This window comes from Podarcis muralis, chromosome 6 (genome assembly GCF_964188315.1).
Source record: "Podarcis muralis chromosome 6, rPodMur119.hap1.1, whole genome shotgun sequence".
NCBI classification, from domain to species: domain Eukaryota; kingdom Metazoa; phylum Chordata; class Lepidosauria; order Squamata; family Lacertidae; genus Podarcis; species Podarcis muralis.
The window spans coordinates 100,359,519-100,386,648 of NC_135660.1; the positions used below are offsets into that span (position 1 = coordinate 100,359,519).

At 46.4% G+C, this 27,130-nt stretch overlaps 2 protein-coding genes across 6 annotated transcripts in view; one reads left to right on the forward strand and one right to left on the reverse strand.

The window, feature by feature from the left end:
- Positions 1 to 9,678, reverse strand: part of LOC114596838 (potassium voltage-gated channel subfamily KQT member 1-like) — a 360,069-nt gene extending 350,391 nt beyond the window's left edge. For 2 of the 3 annotated variants that reach the window (XM_077930824.1, XM_077930823.1), the window contains exon 1: positions 9,139 to 9,678. The gene's annotated coding sequence lies outside the window, so the exon portion shown is untranslated. The remainder of the gene's footprint in view (positions 1 to 9,138) is intronic. The other variant, XM_077930827.1, reaches the window with a different exon arrangement.
- MRPS35 (mitochondrial ribosomal protein S35) overlaps positions 9,678 to 27,130 on the forward strand; it is a 30,497-nt gene continuing 13,044 nt past the window's right edge. Inside the window, exons 1-7 of one of the 3 annotated variants that reach the window (XM_077930829.1) lie at positions 9,679 to 9,835; positions 11,901 to 11,953; positions 12,551 to 12,718; positions 16,986 to 17,046; positions 17,690 to 17,829; positions 22,157 to 22,266; positions 27,060 to 27,129. In XM_077930829.1, the coding sequence (XP_077786955.1) occupies positions 9,721 to 9,835; positions 11,901 to 11,953; positions 12,551 to 12,718; positions 16,986 to 17,046; positions 17,690 to 17,829; positions 22,157 to 22,266; positions 27,060 to 27,129 (717 nt within the window). In that variant the 5' untranslated portion in view covers positions 9,679 to 9,720. Of the gene's footprint in view, positions 9,836 to 11,900; positions 11,954 to 12,550; positions 12,719 to 16,985; positions 17,047 to 17,689; positions 17,830 to 22,156; positions 22,267 to 27,059; position 27,130 lie in introns of all 3 variants that reach the window. The other 2 variants (XM_077930830.1, XM_077930831.1) reach the window with 2 other exon arrangements.

The following is a 27,130-nucleotide window of genomic DNA, read 5'->3' on the forward strand; positions in this document are numbered from 1 at the left end:
TGAAGAAGGCCGGGGGGGTCACCCTGTAGGCCCCTTGGCCCGCCTGCAGACATCACAACCAGCGACGTAGCGAGCCACGTCAGCCTTCAAACGGGGCCACCAAAACTCACGGCTTACCAGATGGGTGGTCCGATACCGCCCAAAGTGCCCCGCCGCTGGAGCATCATGGGTCATCCGGAGAACCTCAGCCCGCAGTGGCCCTGGTGGGATGTACAGGCGCCCGTGGTGCAGCAGAAGACCCTGATGCGAGACCAGCCCTGGATACTGAGGACATGATCCTTCGGCCAGTTCCCGGAGTCGTTCCTGGGCCCAAGCGTCGACCCGCTGCTGTTCCCGCACCCGAGCCTGCAGTGGCTCAACCTCCTGGGTGGCCAGGAATGCAGCTGGTGGTAGGATCGTGGTGGGTACTGCTTGCTGAACCGTGTCTGCGTTGTCTTCAGGTTTCCGGGACAAGGCATCCGCCTTCTGGTTTTGGGAGCTAGGGATGTAGCGGATCCGGAACTGGAACCGGGAAAAGAACAACGCCCACCGGATCTGCCTTTGGTTCAGCTTGCGGGTGGTCTGGAGGTATTCCAGGTTCCGGTGGTCGGTTCTCACCTCCACCGGGTGTCCTGCTCCTTCAAGATGGTGGCGCCAAACCTCAAAGGCCACCTTGATGGCCAGTAGTTCCCGCTCCCACACAGTATAGTTACGCTCCGCTGGAAGGAGCTGGCGGGAATAGAAGGCGCAGGGTAAGAGTGGCGCTTCCGGTCCGTGCTGCTGAGACAAGACGGCACCGAGAGCCGTACTGGAGGCGTCAGTCTCTACCACAAAGGGTCGAGAAGGATCCGGATGTTGCAAGATTGGCGCTCTCTGGAAACAGGCCTTCAACCCTTGAAATGCCTCCTCCGCCTCCTTGTCCCAGGAAAACGGCGTCTTGGGGCGCAGTAGCCGGGTCAACGGGGTGGTGCGGTGAGCATAATCCGCAATGAAGGTCCGGTAATAGTTGGCAAACCCCAGGAAACGCTGTAGGTCCTTGCGGTTCCGAGGTGCCGCCCATTCTCGAACCGCTGCCACCTTCCCAGGATCCATCAGCACCCCACCTGGTGAGAGTCGGTGACCCAGGAAGTCCACTGACCGCTGATGGAACTCGCACTTGCTGAGCTTTGTATACAGACGATGCTCGCGCAAGCGCTGCAGCACGGTCCGGACATGGCCCTCGTGGCGCGCCGGGTCACGGGAGTAAACCAGAATGTCATCCAAGTACACCACCACGTACTTGTCTAGAAAGTCCTGGAACACGTGGTTGATGTACCGTTGGAACACAGCAGGCGCATTGCACAAACCAAAGGGCATAACCAGGTATTCGAACTTCCCGTACCAGGTCCCGAATGCTGTCTTCCACTCATCCCCAGCTCGGATCCGAATCAAATTGTAGGCACCCTGGAGGTCTAGCTTGGTAAACACCTGCGCCCCTTGCACCCGCTCCAGTAACTCCGAAATAAGGGGCAAGGGGTATCGGTCTGGGATGGTAATTTTGTTCAGGGCCCGGTAATCATGGCAAAGGCGGAGCTCCCCACATTTCTTTTTAACAAAGAGCACTGGCGCAGCAGTGGGCAAGGTAGAAGGCCTAATGAACCCACGCTCCAGGTTCTTGCGCAAGAAGTCCTGCAAAGCCTCGCGCTCTGGCTCTGTTAACGAGTATAAGCGACTCACCGGTAGAGGCGCTCCGGGCTGGAGGTCTATGCCGCAGTCAAAGGACCGATGCGGCGGCAGCTGGTCTGCCCCCCGTTCCTCGAACACGTCGTGATAGTCCCGGTACTCAGCGGGGAGCGTTGCAGCAGCCTCCTCAGTGGGCGCAGCTGCTAGCATCTCAGTCTCAGCAGGAGAACTTGGGTCTGGGAAGTGTACAGTCCGTTTGACCCAGTCAATCTGCACATTGTGAGCCTCCAGCCAGTCCATCCCAAGCACCAGGGGGAACCGGGGCATGGAGGCAATATCCAGAGTTCGCATCTCACGGTGCTGCTGGAGGCACAGGACCAGGGGCTGGGTCTCCTGAGTAACGGCACCCGAACGCAGGGGCTGTCCGTCGATTGCCTCCACCTGTACCGGTTCTGGCTTGTTCCGAAGTGGCACCCGATGATGGGCAGCAAAAGCAGCGTCCATATAGGAGCGGGTTGCCCCCGAATCCACCAGAGCATGGGTAAGAATCCAGGGCCCACCTGGAGGGTATAGACGTACCGGAACCATAAGGTGTTGTAATTCAATTGGTGCGGCCCCATTCTGTGCTGTTTGGGACCCCAGGTAGCCAGGGCCATCAGCTACTGGGGTTGGCGGTTTCCCTGCGGCTGGCGTTTCTCAGGACAGGACCGGGCATAGTGTCCGCTTCCGCCACAATAGAGACATAGATTCCCCTCCCGACGCCGCGACTTCTCTGCGGGGGAGAGGCGTGGCCGCACTGCCCCAAGCTGCATAGGTTCCTCCAATGACTCAGCTGGGCCTGTGGGGCTGCTGGTAGACACTGGGGCCGAGAACTGGAGGTGCCGGCGGCCCCGAGCCTGACGACGGTCCTCTAGCCGATCGTCTATCTGTAGACTCCGTTGAATGAGGGTGTGTAGCGTGGTGGGGCGTTCCATTGTGGCCAGCTGGTCCAGTATCTCATCTGAAAGCCCCTCGAGATACTGGTCCCGAAGAGCAGAGTCATTCCAGGTCAAGTCCTGTGCCAGCAGCCGGAATTCCGTGGTGTATGCGGCCACCGTGGACTTGCCCTGTCTCAACCGCCGAATCGCCCGGTTGGCTTGACTCCCCTTCTGGGGGTTGCCGAACGCGGCCTCCAACAGATTGCAAAACCCCACGTAGTCTGCCAGCAAGGGGGAGTCTTGCCTGAGCAGCGGCAACGCCCACTTGGCCGCCTGGTCCTTTAACAAACTAATCAAAAAATGCACCTTGGTGCGGTCGTCAGGGAAGTTCCGGGCGCGGCCCTGAATATACAACTTGGCCTGGGCAAGGAACATGGGAAAGCTGGCCGGGGCCCCATCAAATTTCTCAGGCAAGGCCACTGGGTACTTGCCAGGCTGTAGTGCCGTAACCGCGTTACTGAGCTGCTGCACGGTGTGCGTCAAGGCCTGGTTCTCCTGGGCTATTGCCAACAGTGTAGCCGCTTGGTCGGCCATGGCCTCTGACTCTTCCCGAATGCACCCCAACAAAGAGGGAGTGCGGGTGTGGCGGGAGCAAACTGTGCTGGTCCCAGGGGGGGAAAGGTACTATTACCGTAGCCCAAGTTCAGTCCAGAGTCTCTAGCAGGGTAGACGATCACTAGATGAGACGCGAGGTCCGAGACAGGGAGCCGGGCGGGGAAACAGGAACGCTGGTAGAGCAGAAGCAGGAAGCCAGGCGGGGAACAGGAACACTGGTAGGGCAGAAGCAGGAGTCCAGGCGAGGAACAGGAACACTGGTAGGGCAGAAGCAGGAATCCAGGCGAGGAACAGGAACACCGGAGAGTCAGAAACAGGAAGCCGGGCGAGGAACAGGCACACTGGGAGTGCAGATCTAGGACTGGGTAAAGCAGGTACTCCACGACGACGTTGCTCCCGCAACCTGGGACCGGGCTGCCTGACCTTTATCTTCTTCTAAGGCCGGGGGCGGTCCCGGCCCCCAGAAGCCCCGCCTCTCTTGGCCTTAAGGCGAGCACTCCTCCTGGGAGACACTAGTTCCCTTCGCCTCTCTGCCCTAAGCCTCTGCAGTTCAGGAGAGGCCGAAGGGTTATTGGGCCCCGGGGGAGGCTCACCTGTAGACACTGAGTCCTCCAGCACCTCTGGGGCCAGAATGGTTTCACCTGGTGCCTGCTCTTGAGGATCTGGCACAGGTGCAGACTCCTCAGCATCTAGGCCTTGCCCCAGTTCAGCCGGCCCTGGAGGCGGGGACTCCTGTGCCGGCTGGGATTCCTCCAGTTCGCTCTCAGACTCAGAATCCCAGGCCATCACAGAGTCTCTATCTGGAGCAGACATGAGAGACGACAATTGCCCAGAGGAACTGCATCAGGGAAACGAATGTCCCCGGCTGGAAATGGGAGCTTGCAGCCGGGTGGAGAAGCAATAGAAGGCTCTCACGCGGAACCACCTATCCCAGGGCTAACGGTGAAGGTGCAACTACAACTACCCAATGGACACAGCGTCCAGGTAGAGGCGTTGTTAGACTCAGGAGCGTCAGCAGATTTCATAGACCAGAAATTGGTACAGGAACACAAAATCACTTTGTTACCTTTGAGTTTCCCACTGCGAGTGAAAACAATCGACGGCAGACCGCTACTTTCAGAAGAAGTGACTTATGAGACTCCACCAATGAGAATGGATATGGGTCATCACTCAGAGACCAGGGCATTTCATGTGACCAAACTAGCTGGGCACCCAATGGTGCTGGGCATGAGTTGGCTCAATCGTCATAATCCGGTGATTGCCTGGCATCAAAGATCTTTGGTTTTTGGTTCGATATATTGTATGACACATTGTTTGGGGCAAAAGGGAAAAATCTCGGTAGAAGTAATGGGAACAGAGGTAGAAGGGAAGTTGATGGGGAATGAAAGTGAGATTCCATCACAATATATGGCTTATCAGGATGTTTTTTGTGAAAAAGAAGCAGATAAACTTCCACCACATAGGCCCTATGATTGCAAGATAGATCTAGTCCCTGGGGCACAGTTGCCACCAAGCAAGATATATGCCATGTCGGAAGTAGAATCTGCAGCATTGAGGGAGTTCCTGCAAAAGAATTTGCAGAGAGGTTTTATTAGAGAGTCTACGGCCTCTGGGGGTGCTCCTGTCTTTTTTGTCAAAAAGAAAGGTGAGGAAGGGGCACCAAGATTAGTATGTGACTTCAGAATCCTTAACAGTCAAATGAAGCCTCGTGTGTGCCCACTGCCACGTATAGATGACCTCTTAGAGAGAGTAAGGTCAGCCAGTCTTTACCAAGCTTGATCTACAAGGAGCATATAATCTGATAAGGGTCAGAGAAGGGGATGAGTGGAAAACCAGTTTTTGTACTAAGTATGGTGCATTTGAATTCTTGGTAATGCCTTTTGGCTTGCAAAATGGCTCAGGGGTATTTCAAACCTTCATCAATCACGTCTTAGCAGGTATACTGGATCAGTTCTGTGTCTCTTATTTAGATGACCTCTTAATATATAGTGAAAGTATGGAGGAACACGTAAAACATGTCACACAGGTGTTAGAGAGATTGAGGACCAACAGGTTATATGTGAAGTTAGAGAAGTGTAAATTCCACACACAAAAGGTGGAGTTCCTGGGATATTGCATTTCCCACAAAGGGGTGCACATGGACCCCAGTAAAGTTCAGGCAGTGGTGGAATGGGAGGCACCTAAAACTAAGAAAGATCTACAGAGGTTTTTAGGATTTGCTAATTTCTATCGTAAATTCATAGGTAATTACTCCAAAATCACAGCGCCACTAACTGATTGTCTAAGAGGCAAGGGGCCATTCAGATGGACTGAGGAAGCACAGAAGGCCTTTGATAAATTAAAGGTGGTGTTTGCTTCAGAAAAATATCTTATGCACCTAGATCCAAGTAAGCGTATAAAGGTAGAAACTGATGCCTCTGACAGGGCTATTGGGGCCATTCTGCTGCAACAAGACAAGGAAGGGGACTGGAGACCCTGTGCATTCTACTCTAGAAAATTAAATCAATCAGAACAAAACTACACCATATTTGATAAGGAACTTTTAGCTGTGCACGCTGCCTTTAAAGTGTGGAGACATTTTTTGGAAGGGGCATCACATCAGGTGGTGGTACAAACAGATCATAAGAATTTAGAGTATTGGAGAACTGCTAGACAGCTAAACCAAAGGCAAATTAGGTGGGCAGAGTTTTTTGCTGGGTTTAATTTTAGGATTGAGTACATACCTGGGCATCAAAACATTCGTGCAGACGCGCTATCGCGCAAACCTGAGTATATGGAAGGGGAAGCACCTCCCAAGTTGCGAGAAATGCTGAGATCGGATCAGTGGGAGTGTGCAGCCGTAGTAGTGGACGGCAGGGAATTCCAGCAATTGACAGTAACAGATGAGTTTGCACAAAAGAAAATGGAGGAACTGAGAAAAGGTAGAGGGGAAGAGGAAGGTTTCAAAGAAAAAGATGGATTGTTGTACAGGAGAGGGGTGCTGTATGTACCTGCAGGTGAATTAAGAGGTAAAGTGTTGAGGCAACATCATGATAACCCGACTGCAGGACATTTTGGTAGAGAAAAGACCCTGTATCAGATCACACGGCAGTTCTGGTGGCCAAAGTTGAGGGAGGAAGTAACACAATATGTAAGAGGTTGTGAAGTATGTCAACGAGCCAAGGCACCCAGAGCAGCTCCCGCAGGGTTGTTGCAACCTATGCCCACGCCGGGAAGGCCTTGGGATGTGGTGTCTATGGATTTTATAACGGATCTACCATCATCGCACAGGCAAACAGTGATTTTTGTAGTGGTTGACATGCTAACCAAGATGGCACATTTCATACCATGTACCAAAATTCCGACCGCACAGGAAACTGCAAAGATGTTTTTAGATAATATTTTTAGGTTGCATGGTATGCCATCACAAATCATTTCAGATAGAGGGGCCCAATTTACATCACAATTTTGGAAGAGGTTAATGCAGTTACTAGATGTGGAGCTAAGCCTCACGTCAGCGAGACACCCGCAAACCAATGGGGAAGCTGAAAGAACGAATGCAACACTACAACAATATCTGAGGTGTTATGCTGGTTATCAGCAGAGCGGGTGGTTAGAGAAGTTGAGTCTAGCAGAGTTTGCGTATAATAATGCAATGCATGTGTCTACAGGCAGAGCCCCATTTGTGGCAAACTATGGCTTGCACCCAAGGGCATTCCCAGGTCAAGAGGAGCAGTTAGCAGTACCAGCAGCAGAACAAATGATAGAGGAGTTGAGGTGCATTCATGAGATATTGAAAGAGGATTTGGAAGAAGCTAAAGAGGCTTACAAGAAAGCTGCAGATAGGCACCGGCGAGTTGGGGAAGAAATCCAAGTAGGGAGCTGGGTATGGCTGTCTACCAAGGGACTACCAATACGAGGGAAGTGTAAAAAGCTAGAACCAAGGAGATTGGGACCTTTCCAAGTAAAGGCTCAAATTAACCCAGTCGCTTTCAAGCTTCATTTGCCTGAAAATATGAGAATACACCCTGTATTTCATAGATCTTTATTGTCAGTGTTTGTACCAGCACATAAGTATCAAATTTCAAGGGAACCACCTCCTTTTCCCACCATGATGGGTGAAGCGGAGACCGAAGTGGATGAAATATTAGACTCGAGAATAAGTAGGAGGAAATTACAGTATTTGGTTGCATGGAAAGGGTTAGATGAGTCTGAGAACTCATGGGAACCAGCAGAAAAAATTAACGTTCCAGAATTGCAGAGAGAATTTCATAGAAGATATCCCCACAAGCCAAAACCCCAGAACTGGCATCTTCAAGAAATTTTTGAAGAGACAGATAGCGAGGAAGAAGAGTTCATAGGGTTCGGTCCTTCAGAAACAGAGGAGAGCGAGGAGGAGGAAGGGGGGCTTAGGGGAGGGGGTGATGTCAGGGAAGAGTTAGAGGTTTTCAGTTTATCAGAGGGAGAAAGCATTCCCCAAGGGGGGGAGGAGAGCAGTGAATCTAATAGAAGGGAGCAAGAGGAACAACAGGGAGGGACCGGCTGTTCCCAGGAAAGGCAAGGGTTCAGTTCTAGCTCAGATTGGGAGGAGGGGAGATCCAAGCCAGCTCTAGCCAGGAGGGTAGGAAAAAGAGCGGGAAAGCGAAGGGAAGGGCGCCTTCGCCATTTTGAGAGTGGCTGGTCATGGAGAAGCAGAGCTCAGAAGGTATCTGAAAGAAGGGACTCTGAGGAATAATAGTTAAGAACTGTTTATAAGAATGTTTTGTTAATACGCAATAAAAAGTTTTATAAAAGAACAAGAAGCGTTTCTGTGGTGATCTGAAGAGGACAACGACCAGTCCTGACAGAGTCCACTGCCAATTTATTGAACATGCATCCCCCTCCCCTGTGGATTATCTTCAAATCCAGAAAAAAATAATTTACTGGTAGAAAACACTGAGATTTGAGTGACATTGTGTGGATGACATTATATAAATTGGGACACAATCGGATTCTAATCCACACTAAATTTCAGTGTGGATAAACCCCAAAGAACAAGAGAGGACCCTTGAAAATGCGAGCAACCAGTCCTATATTTCAGCTGTTCCTGTGCGAGTTAGGAAGAATAGTATTAATCAGGAAGCAAGCATAGCAGCTTTCTTCTTTACAAACTTCTTTGCAGGTCAGTTAGTGCAGAGGGGAGTGGGATTGCATATGCTGGCCCTAACCTCCATTCACTTTACAAAGCATGTATACATGCAGGAATTGTACATGTGTTCAAGAATCCTGGTTGCATCAGCATTCCTAATCACAAGTACAGATTCTACATGTGTACAACTGTCCTTTCTCACATCCTACCCAACAAATGGAATTAGAGCACCTGGTTCCTAAACATGCTTGCACCAGTGGGAATAGGATTTGGTCTCCAAGGGTGACAGATTGGTGACACCTAGCTTTTCATCTCCTCAGAAAGTTAACACGTTACAGTAGGTACAGATAGAAGCCTACTCTGCAAAACTATGAAACTGCAGCTTGTAGTCTGCAAATATTTGCCAGTTGGGTTTTCTTAATGAATAAGTACTAGTACAAGTCCAGTGAACTAAAATTTCTTAACTTTAGAAGGGATTTCTGGTTCTCTCTTGTATTTTCAGGAGGTACTACAAGCATGCTGTGTGGTCTTTTCAGTGCATCAGTGAGCCTGGTTCAAACACAAATATGTGCACAAGCTGAAGCCAGAATTAAGACATCCAGTGAGAAATGAGGTTTTTTGATCCCATATTTGGTACAAAGCTGAGGGATTTGCAACAGAGAAATGGCAAGTGTATGGCAGTGTGGAATTCTTCCTCCCCCTGCTATCCACACAGACACAGCCCACCATCCCTCAAAGCCTGGTCTCTGAACAGGGCTAGGGAAAAACAGCTGGGCAGGGGGGTTAAAAAAAGCCGCCTCGGAGCTGTGCATGATGGTGCACGACGCATTTCCAAGCCCAACCCTTCTCTCTGCTTACTGTTCACTTTTTATTTGGAACCTCTCGGGTGGAAGCGCCAGGCCACCGTCTTCTTCCTCCCGAGCAGCCCTTGGAGCTCCCTCCCGGGATGTCCTGATCCCCGGAGGCAAGGCCTGGTGGGGCCTGGAGTCCCACGGGCAGCCCTGGAGCAGCCCCGCCGCCCACAGGCCTCCTGCCAAGGCTTCCCTTGGCGTTTGGGGTTTTCTTTGGCTATGAATTTTGCTTTCTCACTTTGTATTTTTATGTTGTGACCCCGCCCCCCCCCGCGATCTCCGGATGAAGGGGGTTCTACAAATCAAATCAATTCATCAATAAAATTATTCTCTATTTTATTCCTACCCCGCCCTTTAGAAATATATGCGGGGGGAAATCCCCCATCCTTCAACGAATTAAAGCTATTTTCCTATGAAAAACCTACAATCCTAACCGCGGCGAGAGGCGCCTCAGAGAAGCGCCCCTCCGAGGAGGAGGGAAAACGGCCCAGACGCCACAAACGCGCATGCGCCGCTCCAGCCCCGAGCCGCCGGAAGAGGAAGGCGAAGCGCCAGCGCCGGAAATCGACGTCACGACTCCGGTGCGAAAATGGCGGCCGCCTGCGGAGGCGCTTCAGCGTTGGGCGCGCTGCTGCTGCGAGGCCGCCTTCTCCGGACGAGCCGGAACTACTCCGCTGGCTACTCCGCCGGCGGCCGCGGCAAAGGTACTGCCCTCCCTCCCTCCCTGGCGGAAAGCCCCGAGGGGCTGGGAAGCGAGGGGCAGCTCCGCGGGGGCGCTGCGACGGGAGAAGGCGGGCGGGACGGGGCAAGGGAGCGGCGCACATCCGGCGCGTTTCAGGAGGGCTTTCTTTCCCTGGAAGGGGTGCGCGGGGGCTGCGAGAGGAAGACGCTTGCTGCCCTCTTGAAGCAGCAGCAGCAGAAGCAAAGAACAACGGCCGCAAAACCTCAAGGCCGCCTCTCCCCTCGTGAACCCACCCTCAGATCCTTGAGGGGTCCAGGGGGTGGCAACACGAGGACGGGGCATTCTCTGCAGTGGCTCCCCGTCTGTGGGAAGCTCTCCCCAGGGAAGTTCGCCTTCATTATACACCTTGAGGCGCCAGGCAAAAACGTTCCTTTTTCACCAGGCCCTGGGCTCATTAAACAATTTGTGCCCTTTGAAACTGGGGGGGGGGGGTATTGTTTTTGTTGTTGTCATGCCTTAGACTTGGGTGTTTTATTCTGTAAACTGCTCTGTCATCCTCTGATGAAGGGCGGTATAGAAATTTAATAAACAAACAGATAAATTTCGCTAGCAAAACCTGTCCACCGTTAAAAGGAAATAAGTGTCACTGAAATTGATGTGATTTATTTCACAACTAAGGGGAATTGAGACTTACTGAGTAGGAATGTGGGTTCTTGAAGGGTCAGCAATAGTGAATAGGTTTTTAAAAATACCTTTAAAGGAGACTAGATGGAATCTAGTGGGAGAGAATTCCAAGCAGAAAGGGCTGAAGTATAAGATCTAGAAAAAGACTAGAAGCATAGGAACAAGCAGTTGCATAAGGAAAACCAGAACTAAGAAATGGTAAGCCTGCGAAAGGGCATAGGTAAAGGTAAAGGTACCCCTGCCCGTACGGGCCAGTCTTGCCAGACTCTAGGGTTGTGCGCTCATCTCACTCTATAGGCCAGCGCTGTCCGCAGACACTTCCGGGTCACGTGGCCAGCGTGACAAGCTGCATCTGGCGAGCCAGCGCAGCACACGGAACGCCGTTTACCTTCCCGCTGGTAAGCGGTCCCTATTTATCTACTTGCACCTGAAGGTGCTTTCGAACTGCTAGGTTGGCAGGTGCTGGGACCGAGCAACGGGAGCGCACCCCGCCGCAGGGATTCGAACCGCCGACCTTTCGATCGGCAAGCCCTAGGCGCTGAGGCTTTAACCCACAGCGTCGAGCCTTCCAAATCCTGCATCCTGTTGCAACTTTCAGAAATCTACTACTCAGAGAATACTGCCTTGAAATGAAGGTTTCAGTTAGTCACCATGGTAAAGCTATTATAGTAGACTTAACAAAATTAAATCTGTGCCTCCCTATCTGCTATGAAGGGTTTTTTATGCTGATGGTTTAAGTATTACCGTATTTTTCGCTCCATAAGACGCACCTTTTCACTCCTAAAAAATAAGGGGAAATGTGTGTGCGTCTTAGGGAGTGAATGCAGGGGGGAGGCATGCAGGAAAAGCCCCCAAGAGCTGCACACAAGCTCCATGCGGCTCTTGCGGGCTTTTCCCCAGGAGGGAGAAGGGACTGACGCGGCCAGTCAGTCCCTTCTCCCTCCTCGTAGAAAAGCCCTTAAAGGGTGTGCGGCTCCTGTGGGCTTTTGCGGGGGTATTGCCATAGCCGCATGCAGCCCCTCCAGCCGGGGAGAAGCCAAGACAGCGAGCAGGATGGATCCCGCTCGCTGTCTTGGCTTCTTTGCTCTTTGGGGCTGCGGGGAGGGGGAACCCCGGGCTTCCCCCAGCAGCCCCAGAAGCTCTGGGAGAAGCGGACAGGCTGCGCACAGCCTGTCCGCTGCTCTTTAGGGGTGGGGGTGGGGGAAATAAGATTTTTTTTCTTGATTTCCCCCTCTAAAAACTAGGTGCGCCTTATGGTCTGTGCGCCTTGTGGAGCGAAAAATACGGTAACTAAACCATAAGATTCTCTCTTCCAGCCTGTTAGTTGAATAATAGAATTTGCACATATGCAGTAATATTAAATAAAATAATATATTTTTCTGAAATATTATTTTCCATTATAGGCGCATTGGTACAAAGAGGAAGGACCTCACAAAATGATAAATACCGGAGAGAGGTAAGAAACTCAGGATGCATGTGGATTATATTTTAAGCCTATTGGATCTTATTCTGTTTCAACATACTGACAACTGTCATTTCTTCCAAATCTGTAACCCTGAAATTAAAACTCTATGAAAGAACTAGGATTCTCACAAGCGCAGGTTTAACTATGTAGTGTTGTGTTTATTGTAGGCTTCCACCTACTAAGCAAGCACTTTTAAGTGTTAGTTACATGTGATATACCACAATTACAAAATTAAGTCATTAAGTAATTCAGAAAAGGCCCTCCAGAAAACAGTTTATATCCGTTCTTATTCAGCTACAGCCAAATAAATACTATAAATGAATTTTTGGCTATGTGAATTGCTTTGTCCTTGCTAATAAGTTAGGTTGAGAGCTAGAAACTAGTTGAAGTCCATGCTTTGACCTTTATGGCTCAACAGGGATTTGAGCCAGGATTAATCCAGTTGGAGTCTAAAACTCATGTGTCATATTATATGACTCATATAAGGGGGGTGCGAGAACATGTTAAAATATGTTAAAGCATATCTTGTCATAAAAAATAGAATTGTCTCACATTTTAAACTTTATTTTTGTTTGAAATTTGCATTAGACTGCAACTCCCAGAACTGAGAAGATGGAGGTTGATCAGGATTGGACTAGTGTGTACCCTGTTGCAGCTGCTTTTAAACCTTCCTGTGTGCCCCTTCCTCTTCGAATGGGCTACCCAGTGAAAAGGGGTGTACCTCCAGTAAAAGAAGGGAACTTGGAACTCTTAAAGGTACAGTTGTATCCTGCTATTTCAAAGACACTGTTTTTTTCAGTGTAGAATGTAGTTGAAGGAAACAGATATACAGTATAGTAGTCTTGCCCTTTCATCACAAGTTATTTATATATAATTTTTTTATATACTGCTAATAAAAAACAAATCAGAACAGTTCCCAACAATTGTATGTAAAACCGTGCCATGAAAGTTATTAAAAAGTTAAAATCAGAAGTTAACTAATTACTGTGGAAGGGTGTACTCTTAATTGTCTGCACAAGCCTGATGGAGTAGAAAAGTTTTCAACAGCTCTTGGTACAGCAAACTAAATATGACATAATAGGCATCACTGAAACCTGGTGGGATAAGTCCCACGATTGGAATGTAATAATGGAGGGATACAATCTATTTCAGAGAAACAGACCAGACAAGAAAGAAGGAGGAATCATAGAATCATAGAGTTGGAAGAGACCACAAGGGCCATCGAGTCCAACCCCCTGCCAAGCAGGAAACACCATCAGAGCACTCCTGACATATGGTTGTCAAGCCTCTGCTTAAAGACCTCCAAAGAAGGAGACTCCACCACACTCCTTGGCAGCAAATTCCACTGTCAAACAGCTCTTACTGTCAGGAAGATCTTCCTAATGTTTAGGTGGAATCTTCTTTCTTGTAGTTTGGATCCATTGCTCCGTGTCCGCTTCTCTGGAGCAGCAGAAAACAACCTTTCTCCCTCCTCTATGTGACATCCTTTTATATATTTGAACATGGCTATCATATCACCCCTTAACCTCCTCTTCTCCAGGCTAAACGTGCCCAGCTCCCTTAGCCGTTCCTCATAAGGCATCGTTTCCAGGCCTTTGACCATTTTGGTTGCCCTCCTCTGGACACGTTCCAGTTTGTCAGTGTCCTTCTTAAACTGTGGTGCCCAGAACTGGACACAGTACTCCAGGTGAGGTCTGACCAGAGCAGAATACAGTGGCACTATTACTTCCCTTGATCTAGATGCTATACACCTATTGATGCAGCCCAGAATTGCATTGGCTTTTTTAGCTGCCGCGTCACACTGTTGGCTCATGTCAAGTTTGTGGTCAACCAAGACTCCTAGATCCTTTTCACATGTACTGCTCTCAAGCCAGGTGTCACCCATCTTGTATTTGTGCCTCTCATTTTTTTTGCCCAAGTGCAATACTTTACATTTCTCCCTGTTAAAGTTCGTCTTGTTTGTTTTGGCCCAGTTCTCTAATCTGTCAAGGTCGTTTTGAAGTGTGATCCTGTCCTCTGGGGTGTTAGCCACCCCTCCCAGTTTGGTGTCATCTGCAAATTTGATCAGGATGCCCTTGAGTCCATCATCCAAGTCGTTGATAAAGATGTTGAATAAGACCGGGCCCAAGACAGAACCCTGTGGCACCCCACTAGTCACTCTTCTCCAGGATGAAGAGGAACCATTGATGAGCACCCTTTGGGTTCGGTCAGTCAGCCAGTTACAAATCCACTGAGTGGTAGCATAGTCAAGACCGCATTTTACCAGCTTCTTTACAAGAATATCATGGGGCACCTTGTCAAATGCCTTGCTGAAATCAAGGTAGGCTATATCCACTGCGTTCCCTTCATCTACCAGGATTGTAATTCTGTCAAAAAACGAGATCAGGTTAGTCTGACATGACTTATTTTTCAGAAATCCATGCTGACTATTGGTGATCACAGCATTCCTTTCTAGGTGCTCACAGACTGTTTGCTTAATGATCTGCTCCAGAATCTTCCCTGGTATTGATGTCAGACTGACTGGGCGGTAATTATTTGGGTCCTCTCTTTTCCCCTTTTTGAAAATAGGTACAACATTTGCCCTCCTCCAGTCTGCTGGGACTTCGCCTGTTCTCCAGGAATTCTCAAAGATGACTGCCAGTGGTTCTGAGATCACATCTGCCAGTTCTTTTAATACTCTTGGATGCAGTTCATCTGGCCCTGGAGACTTGAATACATCTAAACTAGCCAAGTATTCTTGTACCATCTCCTTAGTTATTCTGGGCTGTGTTTCCTCTGCTGAATCATTTGCTCCAAATTCTTCAGGTCGGGCATTGTTTTCTTTATCGGAGAAGACTGAGGCAAAGAAGGCATTGAGGAGTTCAGCCCTTTCTGTGTCCCCTGTTTGCATTTCACCATCTTCTCCTCTGAGTGACCCCACTGTTTCTTTGTTCTTCCTTTTGCTACGAACATACCCATAAAAGCCTTTTTTGTTGCTTTTAACCTCTCTAGCAAGCCTGAGTTCATTCTGTGCTTTAGCTTTTCTGACTTTGTGTCTACACGTGCTGGCTATTTGTTTGAATTCCTCTTTGGTGGTTTCCCCCCTTTTCCATTTTTTGTACACATCCTTTTTTAATCTTAACTCAGTTAAAAGTTCTTTAGATAGCCACCCTGGCTTCTTTAGGCACCTTCCATGTTTCCGTCTCATTGGTATTGCCTGAAGTTGTGCTTTACTATCTCCCTCTTAACAAACTCCCAGCCATCATGAACTCCCTTTCCTTTCAGTATTACTGTCCATGGGATCTCACCCAGCACTTCCCTAAGTTTTATGAAGTCGGCTTTCTTAAAGTCAAGAAATTGAGTCCTAGTATGCTTGGCTGCTCCTTTCCGCTGTATAGTAAACTTCAGAAGAGCATGATCACTCGCAGGAGTGGCGTTATATGTCAGGGATGTGTATACCTGTGAAGAGATCCAAGATTTAGAACCTCAAAGCCAAAGTGAGAGCATTTGGGTCAAAATTAAGGGAGAGAAGAATAACAGAGACCTCATTGTGGGAGTTTACTATAGATCCCCAAGCCAAACGGAGGACATAGATGATGCCTTCCTGGAACAGATGGCCAAGCATGCAAAAGGAAGGGGGATAGTAGTAATGGGGGACTTCAATTACCCGGATATTTGTTGGATGTCAAACTCAGCCAAGAGCATAAGGTCAAACAGATTCCTCACTGGCCTTGCAGACAACTTCATTGTCCAGAAAGTGGGAGAAGCAACAAGAGGAACAGCCATTTTAGATCTGGTCCTAACCAATGTTGAGGACCTGGTTAGTGGGGTAGAAGTGGAAGGATCATTAGGCGTGTTGTTATTTCTATGTGGTCAAACTATTTTCAGACACCCAATTCTGAGCTTTCACAGTCTCTCATGGTTCATATGTTATGGAGAAGTAGAGCATACTGCTGACACCTTGCTCTAAAATTCCTAATGACCCCACAATATAGATGTCAAATTACACTGTGGAAAGGATAGTACCCTGTGGAACCCCATAGCACAATTGCTAGGGTTTGAGGAGCACTTACCCAGTGCTACTCTCTGAACACACCCCTGAAAATACAAAAGCACTGTAATATGGTGCATTCAGAACCCATCTCACTAAATTGGATCAGGAGGATGCCATGATCAGTGATATCAAAAGCTACTGACAGATCGAGCAGAAGTAAGTCACATTTCCCCCTGTCCCTGTACCATTGAAGCGCGCAATCTCCACAGCATTTAACTGAAATGGACTCCATATATCTTTTCCTGAGCCTTTACAGCAAGAGAGATTATTCCCTGCCCCAGTTGCATAATGTTAAGTGTCTTGTAACAGAAAGCTTTGCTCATTTCCTTTGCTTTCCTATTCTTAATCTTCTTTCAAAAGGACTCTAAATAGTTTACTTTAATATTGGTATAAACTGTTATTCAATAATGTCAAGTGGGTACTGCAATGCCACCCCACAAATACATACTCTGTCTTGGACTGCTATGCCCTCAGATTTCTATAGTTGAACCATTCCATCTGTTCAAAACAGCTGAACCTATTCTATTTTCAAGGGAAAATTCTGTTTTTTTTCATATCCGTATTGGACTTTTATACCTTCTGACCAATGCACAGTCCTTGGGGGAAAAAAGCAAGTTGTGTTAACTGTGCTTTTACATATAAATTAACTGTTGTACAGTGGTACCTTGGGTTACATACGCTTCAGGTTACATACGCTTTAGGTTACAGACTCCACTAACCCAGAAATAGTGCTTCAGGTTAAGAACTTTGCTTCAGGATGAGAACAGAAATCGTGCTCCGGCAGCGCGGCAGCAGCAGGAGTCCCCATTAGCTAAAGTGGTGCTTCAGGTTAAGAACAGTTTCAGGTTAAGTACGGACCTCTGGAACGAATTAAGTACTTTACTTAAGTATTTTACTTACTGCTTAGCGATACTGAATGAATCCTTTGTCCTCATTTAGATGTTTTACATTATGTATTAGATTTAGACTATGAGTTACATCTTGTTTCAGATCCCCAATTTTTTGCATCTGACACCAGTTGCCATCAGGAAGCACTGTGCTGCCCTTAAAGGTAAGTTTCAGATCTCTTTCATTGATTAAAAAATAGGTGGAAGGCAATGCTAGCAGGCTATTCTTTGTTCTCAGCACTTGACTTTTATTTAAAAAAAAAGAGGTGAGGGTCGGGAATTTGTAAACTGCTATGCCTCTGATGGGGACATGGGTGGCGCTGTGGGTAAAAGCCTCAGCGCCTAGGGCTTGCCGATCGAAAGGTTGGCGGTTCGAATCCCCGCGGCGGGGTGCGCTCCCGTTGTTCGGTCCCAGCGCCTGCCAACCTAGCAGTTCGAAAGCACCCTCGGGTGCAAGTAGATAAATAGGGACCGCTTACAAGTGGGAAGGTAAACGGCGTTTCCGTGTGGTGCTCTGGCTCGCCAGAGCAGCGATGTCACGCTGGCCACGTGACCCAGAAGTGTCTCTGGACAGCGCTGGCCCCCGGCCTCTAGAGTGAGATGGGCGCACAACCCTAGAGTCTGTCAAGACTGGCCCGTACGGGCAGGGGTACCTTTACCTTTACCTCTTTATGCCTCTGATTGGCATATTCACATCATATTCCACTTTAATTACTTGGAAAGGGGTGAAGTTCTTAATACATTTTTCTCAAAGTAGCTATTGCCAGATTGATCGCTGTGATCTTGCTCCCACTGCTCACTTTTCAGACTTCTGCACAGAGTGGCCAGCTGATGTTGATAATGATGAGAAATGTATGCAGCACTTTCCTATTGAAGTTGACACAGTAGATTACATTTCAGCAGGCCCATCTGTTCGCAATCCTAAAGCAAGAATGGTGACCCTAACAGTAAGTAAACTACAGAAGTAACTTCATTTTTAACATAGGGCTCTTAAAACAAGTTCATTTGGTTTGATTACAAAGCAGGCAGAAATTAAACTTGCTGTTACTGCAAGACAATGTACAAGAACTGTTTGCACTGATGAAGCAATTAACTTAAGAAATGAAGAACCACCCATTAGAAATTGCTTCATTTCTTGGCACAAAATACAGTAACATCTAATGGTATTTGACTTAAGTGCTGTAAGCTAATGGTCAGGTTAGATGCCTATTTTGAATATAGAACAAAGCATTAGGAGAGAGAGATAATGAATCTATAAGGCCATATTTTTCCCAGCCATTTTTGTGTGTGAGGTCATTCATTTAATATTGTCCCATCAGTATTCAAGATACTGCAGAAGCAGAAATGGCTTTGCCCAAGCCACTTAATATAAGTCATCTTCCTGTGTTCCAGAGTCAAACTACTGCACCATCTAGCTTAGTTTGTCCACACTGACTGACTGCCGTTCTCCAGGTTCCGAACAGGATGCCTTCCCAACCTGGAGATGATGAATACTGAACGTGGACCTTTAGCTTGCAAGGAAGACACACTGCCACCATGCTGGCCCTTCCCCACTTAAAACCTAAAGCAGAGAAAATGAGGGTTGGTGGAGGCTAGGATTTGAGAAGCTTGGAGCACATTTTGCTTTTGTAAAAAAAAGCCATTTCATTTGCATTTTCAGTCATCTCTAAAATCACTTTGTAAGGTAGATGGCAGTATTTGTATGACAAGATACTGCTAAAATCATGTCCTACAATCCAAGCCAATGTTTTACTTTATGCAGATAACAGACTGTATAAAAACCATGTACTTTTTTTTTAAGAGGTATATTTCGAAACAGGCTGCATATAAGGTTGATTATTAAACATGCAGCAACCTGCCATATGGCTTTTCCTAGCACTTATGATCAAATGAGACGGGATTGTTCTGTCTTCTGGTGGTGTCCTGTTAATCCTTTGTCAACATAATCTGCCGGGAGGAATGGGACAGGGAGAGGTTTGAAGGTGAAAAGCAGATGGTATTGAGACTGTTTTGAATGGGGGCTGCAGCACAGTTCTCGCTGGACTGATGAAGCTGTGTCGGCTATACCATTTCAAATTGCATGTGGGATTTGCATGATGGAATGCTCCATACAAAAACAAACCCCTCCCTGTGCATTTAAAAAAGCTTGTATGGAACAAAGTATCTAGTCTAGCCTTCCCTCTGATATGCTTGTCTTTTATGGCAGAGTGTGTTTAGAATGGAGAAGCGTCCCATTATGTGTGCCCCCACCCTGCTCAAGTGATAGGGCTCAGTTTCCCAGCCATGTGTTTGCCACTCCTGTGAGACCTTGGTGACCTGGGAGGATCTGTGTATATCTAGTGTGTTGCAAAATTGCCATGACAGAATCTGTAACGTTCAAATGTTCAGAAAACGGATTTATTTAAATATTTAACATGGTCTACAAAAGGGACACGGGTGGTGCTGTGGGTTAAACCACAGAGCCTAGGACTTGCCGATCAGAAGGTCAGTGGTTTGAATCCCTAAGCATTAAAATGTCACACCAAAATATGGTATGTGCATTAACTGCACCATTTTTCATAAGATGTAGCACATTGTGAGCCTGTCACCTGAATCTTGGGAGTAAATCACATTAAACCGAGCCGGGGTCAGGAGGAAAGATGTGAACATGAAGCCTCACAGAAACTAAACTTTGCTAACTTAAATTTACTTGGCAGATTGGTTAAAAAGAAGGTAAAATTCTTCAATCATTGGTCAGCCCAATTTGACTTGCTTTTGATAGAACACAGTAAGTGCAGGTGGTGCTGTGGGTTAAACCACAGAGCCTAGGACTTGCCAATCAGAAGGTCGCCGGTTCAAATCCCTGCGACGGGGTGAGCTCCTGTTGCTCAGTCCCTGCTTCTGCCAACCTAGCAGTTCAAAAGCACATCAAAGTACCTTCCCGGTGGGAAGGTAAACGGCTTTTCCGTGCACTGTTCTGGTTCGCCAGAAGCGGCTTGGTCATGCTGGCCACATGACCAGGAAGCTGTACGCCAGCTCCCTCGGTCAATAAAGCTAGATGAGCGCTGGCAACCCCAGAGTCGGTCACGACTGGACCTAATGGTCAGGGGTCCCTTTACCTTTACCTTTTATGGTCTACAAAATAGCAAACCATCAAATCCTAAATGCATAACCAAATAAAAAGACACATGATACCATCAGTCAGTAAACTGGCCCATTACATTCAACCTCAGCAAGGGCAAGTAAACTGGAGCAGCTAAAAAAAACACCTTCAAAAACTTAAGAGTTCTCAAAATTTTCAGGAAGGGGGAATCTTTTTCTGAAGCACCAGCAGGGAAGAGGTAGAATTAACTTAACAGGAGGAAGTTCAAGATACTTTGTGCCACTATTAAAAAGCTCTTACACACACAAATACACATAAAATTTCAAAGAACAAGTGGACTTGCAGCAAGAGCCCAAAGAAAATCTTTAATTTACACACACATTCATATGAGGGAAGACAGTCCTTTAAGTTTTCCAAGACAATCTAAGGCAGTGGTAACTAACTCTTCTCGGCTCATCAGATTTGCAGATGACACCAAACTAGCTACTGCCACAGAAGATAGAATCTGGATTCAAGTTGACCTTAACAGATTGGAAAACTGGGCCAACAAAATGGATTTCAATAGGGACAAATGTAAGGTTCTGCACTTAGGCAGGAAGAACCAGATGCACAAATATAAGATGAAGGACATTTGGCTAACTAGCAGTACATGTGAAAAGGAATTAGGGGTCCTGGTGGGCCACAAGCTTCACATGAGTCAGTAGTGTGATGCAGCAGCAAACATGTGAATGCTATTCTAGGCTGCATCAAGAGAAGTCTGGTGTCCAGATCAAGGGAAGGATTAGTACCACTCTATTCTGCCATGGTCAGACCTCACCTAGACTCCTGCATCCAGTTCTGGGCACCACAATTTAAGAGAGATATTCACAAGCTGGAATGTGTGCAGAGGAAGGTGACCAAGCTGATCATGGGTCTGGAAACCAAGCCTTATGAGGAATGGTTGAGGGAGTTGGGTTGCTGCAACCTTTCTTCATAGATCATTTTGGTTGCCCTTTTCTGAACCTTTCCTCCCCTCTATTTATACACCTGTTGACACTCAAAAGACACTCACACTCGTGAGACAGGACTTGTAGTCTTACTTAGCATAGAACCTAACAAAATGGTAGAATTCTGAATAGTACTACTTCAAACCACAGAGGTGGCAAGGAGCCTCATTTTTTAAAGCACCTGAAATAAAAAGTTCCCTGAGTGTAGTAAACTAGTACTTTGGGAGAAGGCTGGGGTAATGTGTCTTCCTGATGTAGTAGTTTACTACATTCAGGGAACTTTTTATCTAGGGAAGCATTCAAAAATATTATTTTCCCCAGCTCATACTTTCTCTTTGAAGTGGTAGTGTTCTGAATTCTTCTGTGTAGCAAGTTTCTTTAGTCTTAACACAATACAGCAAACTAAAATTGCACCTGAGCACTACTTTTAGCTTTTGTTAGTTTAACATGTTCTTAATCCTTTGCTTGAAGATAGTTCTTACACTGAGCAGCTCAAGTCTGTTTTGAGTCACAAAATTTAATTTGTTCTTTATTTATTCTCCAGTTAGGATTTTCTTCCTGGCACTTGGCTTTTTAAAAGCCTCTTAGTGCTCTTTCTGAGACTTTCATCCCTTGGTTTTTCAACCCTTAAATATAATATTTGCTTTTTCCATTAAGATTCTTTACTGGCCTTGTTTCTGCTGATTGAGAAATAGTAGAACGAGATCCAAATTTTCCCGTAGCTTATTTCTAAGGATTGTGTAGTACCTCATGCTGGGGTACTGCACGTCAGTATAGTCTTAACTCTGATTTTCAAAAAGGAAAGCAATGGCTGTAATAACATGCTGTAAAATATATGGAGATGCCTGAATAAGGTTTCCAGTGACCTGGGTCAAGGTGTTACTGCTGTGCTTAGCCTTGTGCATAGTGCCAGGACTAGCAAAATCAGAATAAATGATGAAATTAAACAGATGCCAGTCTCTTGGTTCTGTGCTCAACTTTTGAGGACTTCAATCTAAAAGACACCTGTGATGTATTTTTGTGTGTGTGTGGTTTGCATGAAGTCACCTGTTTGAGCTTGGGGCTAATATTAGGCCCCCGTATTTGCGACCTGCAAAACTGAATGCAGCAACATCATGTTTTATGTGCAATAACTCATTGACTTTTCTTTTCTACCCTGGGGGTTGAACTTGCTATCAACTTGCTAAGAGACTGATTTCTCTCCAGGTTAAACTTTCAAGCCTCAACTTGGATGATCATGCAAAGAAGAAGCTCATTAAACTTGTAGGAGAGAGGTACTGCAAGGGCACAGATACCCTTACCATTACAACAGACAGGTATCGTAACATGAGAAAATTGTCTAATGTGGGTCATATGTAAGATAGTCAAGACCCTAGCTGCTAATATCCATTTCTGTCCTACTTACCGGGTAACTACTACAAGGACTCAAAAAATATTGTGCCATATTACAAAGATCCTTGGTTATAATGACTCTTCTACTCTAATCTGGCAAAGGCTTTAGCTATCTTTGTTAGACCTCATTTCTCCCATTTCTTGCTTCAAAATGCAAATAAATTAATATGATTGAAATAAGTTTGTGTCCAAAGGTCAACACATTTTGGAAGCTTGTTTGTGAGTGAACTAAAGTGCAGTTGTTTGTCTTGCTTCTTATGTTGCTCCTCCGGTCCCTGTGCTATTCAGGAGAGGGCCTCCTGTGGATATGTTCTCATTAGGAGGTCTGTTCTGCTTGCAGTAGGAGAGGGACCTTTAGTGTGGCAGCAGCTCCCCTTTGGAACTTCCTCCCGTTACACATGAGATAGGCACCAACAATAGGAAAAAACCCAGAAACCCAGAAGACAAAAGTCTGAGATTGATGTGCATTCTAATGAGTGAAATAAGTATTTGATCCCCTATCAACCAGCCAGATGTCAGGCTACCTGATATCTCCACTGTATGTAACGAGCTGAGATTAGAAGCACCTGCTTCTAGGGAGAGGTTTTACCTGTAATCCCAGCTCCTTACAGTACCTGTACAAAAGACACCTGTCGACAGAAGCAATCAATCCAGCAGATTCCAAAGTAGCCACCATGGACCAAAGAGCTGTCCAAGGATGTCAGGGACAAGACTGTAGATCTGCACAAGGCTGGACTAGGCTACAAGACTATTGCCAAGCAGCTTGGTGAGAAGGTGACAACAGTTGGTGCAATAATTTGCAAATGGAACAAACACAAAATAACTGTCAACCTCTTGGGCTCTGTGCAAGATCTCATCTTGTGGAGTTGCAATGATCAGGAGAACGGTGATGAAGCAGCCCAGAACTACATGGAGGGAACTTGTCAATGATCTCAGGACAGCTGGGACCGTATTCTTCTTCTTCTTCTTCTTCTTCTTCTTCTTCTTCTTCTTATTATTATTATTATTATTATTATTATTATTATATTTTTATTAGTTTTCAAATACAGTCGTGCCTCGCAAGACGAAAAGAACCCGTTCCGCGATTCTCTTTGTCTAGCGGGGCACCACTGTACAAAAACAAATTTATACATTCCATACATCTTAATTACATCTTTCTTCTCTTTTTTGACTTCCCTCAATTTGTCTGCCATTCCTTCCTATTGTTACTTTTTACACATTTCTGCCCTTTTAACCCTTTCCCCTCACAGAGCTTCCTTAAAGCTTACAAACATAATTTTATTATCACTCAGTTTTTGCATATATTGGGTAAACTTTTCCCAATCTTCTGTAAATCTTTGATCTCATTGATTCCAGATCCTTCCTGTCATTCTGTCCAGTTCTGCATAATCCATCATTTTAGTTCTCCATTCTTCTATCGTAGGTAATTCCTCCTGTTTCCATTTCTGGGCCATCAATATTCTTGCTGCTGTCACTGCATATAAAAATAACTTCTTTTCTTTCTTATTTATCTCATTACCTGTAATGCCTAGTAAAAATGCTTCTGGTTTCTTAACAAATGTATATTTCCAGCATTTTCTTCAATTCATTATAAATCATTTCCCAAAAGCATTTTACCTTCTTACATTCCCACCACATATGAAAAAAGGTACCTTCTTTTTCTTTACATTTCCAACATTTGTTACTTATCTTATACATTTTTGCTAACTTCACAGGTGTTACATACCATTGGTACATCATTTTCATAACATTTTCTTTTATAACTGTGCATGCAGTAAATCTTAAACCTTCTTTCCAAAGTCTTTCCCAATCCTCCATTTGTATATTATGCCCTATATCTTTGGCCCAGTCAATCATAACTGATTTTACCTCCTCATCCTTCGTACACCATTCCAGTAATATCTTATACATTTTTGCTAAATTCTTATACTCATTATTCAATATTTCTGTCTGAAATTTTGATTCTTTGTAGCTGGGACCATATTCACCATGAAAACAGCTGTTTTCATTTTCAAAACAGCTGTCCCCTTGCTCAAGACAGCACATGTACAGACCCATCTGCAGTTTGCCAATGCACATCTGAATGACCCAGAGGAGAACTGGGTGAAAGTGTTGTGGTCAGATGAGACCAAAATCGAGCTCTTTGTCATCAACTCAACTCTCCGTGTTTGGAGGAGGAGGAATGCTGCCTCCGACCCCAAGAACACCATCATCAAACATGGAGAGAACTCCATCAAACATGGAAGGGGACATATTATGCTTTGGGGTGTTTTTCTGCTAAGCGGACAGGGCACCTTCACCGCATCAAAGGGACGATGGACAGGACCATGTATCATCAAATCTTGGGTGAGCACCTCCTTCCCTCAGCCAGGGCATTGAAAATGGGTCGATGATGGGTATTCCAGCATGACAGTGACCCAAAACACACAGCCAAGGCAACAAAGGAGTGGCTCAAGAAGAAGCACATTAAGGTCCTGGAGTGGCCTAGCCAGTCTCCAGAACTTAATCCCATCGAAAATCTGTGGAGGGAGCTGAAGGTTTGAGTAGCTACACATTAGCCTCGAAATCTTACTGACTTGGAGAGGATCTGCAAAGAGGAGTGGGACAAAATGCCTCCTGAGATGTGTGCAAACCTGGTGGCCACCTACAACAAACGTCTGACCTCTGTAATTGCCAAGAAGGGTTTTGCCACCAAGTACTAAGTCATCTTTTGCAAAGGGATCAAGTACTTATTTCACTCATTAGAATGCACATCAATCTCAGACTTTTGTCTTCTGGGTTTCTGGGTTTTTTCCTATTGTTATTCTGTCTCTCACAGCTACAATAAACCTACCATTAAAATTATGGACTGGTCATTTCTTCGTCAGAGGGCAAACGGGCAAATTTAGCAGGGGAATCAAATACTTTCCCCCATCACTGTATAGGATAGGATAATCTTCACTGAAAATATTCACTTTGAAAGGTGATCTCCAGGAGGTGCCCAAAAGAAAACAGAGGTGGTTCCTATCTCATATGTAACTTGGATGATGGACTCAAGGGCATCCTGATCAAATTTGCAGATGACACCAAACTGGGAGGGGTGGCTAACACCCCAGAGGACAGGATCACACTTCAAAACGACCTTGACAGATTAGAGAACTGGGCCAAAACAAACAAGATGAACTTTAACAGGGAGAAATGTAAAGTATTGCACTTGGGCAAAAAAAATGAGAGGCACAAATACAAGATGGGTGACACCTGGCTTGAGAGAAGTACATGTGAAAAGGATCTAGGAGTCTTGGTTGACCACAAACTTGACATGAGCCAACAGTGTGACGCGGCAGCTAAAAAAGCCAATGCAATTCTGGGCTGCATCAATAGGAGTATAGCATCTAGATCAAGGGAAGTAATAGTGCCACTGTATTCTGCTCTGGTCAGACCTCACCTGGAGTACTGTGTCCAGTTCTGGGCACCACAGTTCAAGAAGGACACTGACAAACTGGAACGTGTCCAGAGGAGGGCAACCAAAATGGTCAAAGGCCTGGAAACGGTGCCTTATGAGGAATGGCTAAGGGAGCTGGGCATGTTTAGCCTGGAGAAGAGGAGGTTAAGGGGTGATATGATAGCCATGTTCAAATATATAAAAGGATGTCACATAGAGGAGGGAGAAAGGTTGTTTTCTGCTGCTCCAGAGAAGCGGACATGGAGCAATGGATCCAAACTACAAGAAAGAAGATTCCACCTAAACATTAGGAAGAACTTCCTGACAGTAAGAGCTGTTTGACAGTGGAATTTGCTGCCAAGGAGTGTGGTGGAGTCTCCTTCTTTGGAGGTCTTTAAGCAGAGGCTTGACAACCATATGTCAGGAGTGCTCTGATGGTGTTTCCTGCTTGGCAGGGGGTTGGACTCGATGGCCCTTGTGGTCTCTTCCAACTCTATGATTCTATGTAACGGGAGGAAGTTCCAAAGGGGAGCTGCTGCCACGCTAAAGGTCCCTCTCTTACTGCAAGCAGAACAGACCTAATGAGAACATATCTGTCACGGGAATTGGGGTTGCTTGTGTGTAACCTTCTAGCGGTTCCAAACTGCTTAGGATTGGGGTGTGTCTTCCCTGACTGAGCAGCTTGGGTGCTGCTGCTGCTCAGTCGCTCGACGAATCCGTGAGTGGGCGTTTTCTAAATTTCCTCCAGCATAGAAGCTCCTTGACAGATAATCTCCGCCTCCCCTCTCTGCGCGAAACCCTTCTGCGCAGAGTGGGCGTGCCCAGGGGTGGCCCTCCACTCTCTTCACTGCCTTCAGTGCCAGAGTCTCGGAGCCTCTCCTCCAAGATGCTTTTCCCCTCTTCCTTCTTCCTGGTGTCACCTGGACATTCTTCCCCAGATGACGTTCTCTCTCTACCCTTACTCGTTCCTTCTCCTGCAGAATCGGGAAGTACCGCCTCTCCCCTCTGCTCCGATGTCAGTTCCCTGACAATATCCACAGGAGGCCCTCTCCTGAATAGCACAGGGACCGGAGGAGTAACATAAGAAGCAAGACACTGTATCTGTTTTAGATTTGACATTGTTTTTCTATATTACATTGTTTTAATATGTGTTTTTATTGTTAAATCTCTTATTCATTGGAAGCTATTCATTCTATTCATTCTATAGTTTCAATTTATATTCAAAAAAATGTAGAGTTTTAAATCGTTAAATATTGGAGAGATTATACCAAAGACTTAGTTTTTCATATATTTCAGGTGTCCTTTAAGAAGACAAAATTATGACTATGGAGTGTACCTTCTGACAGTTTTATTCCATGAATCATGGG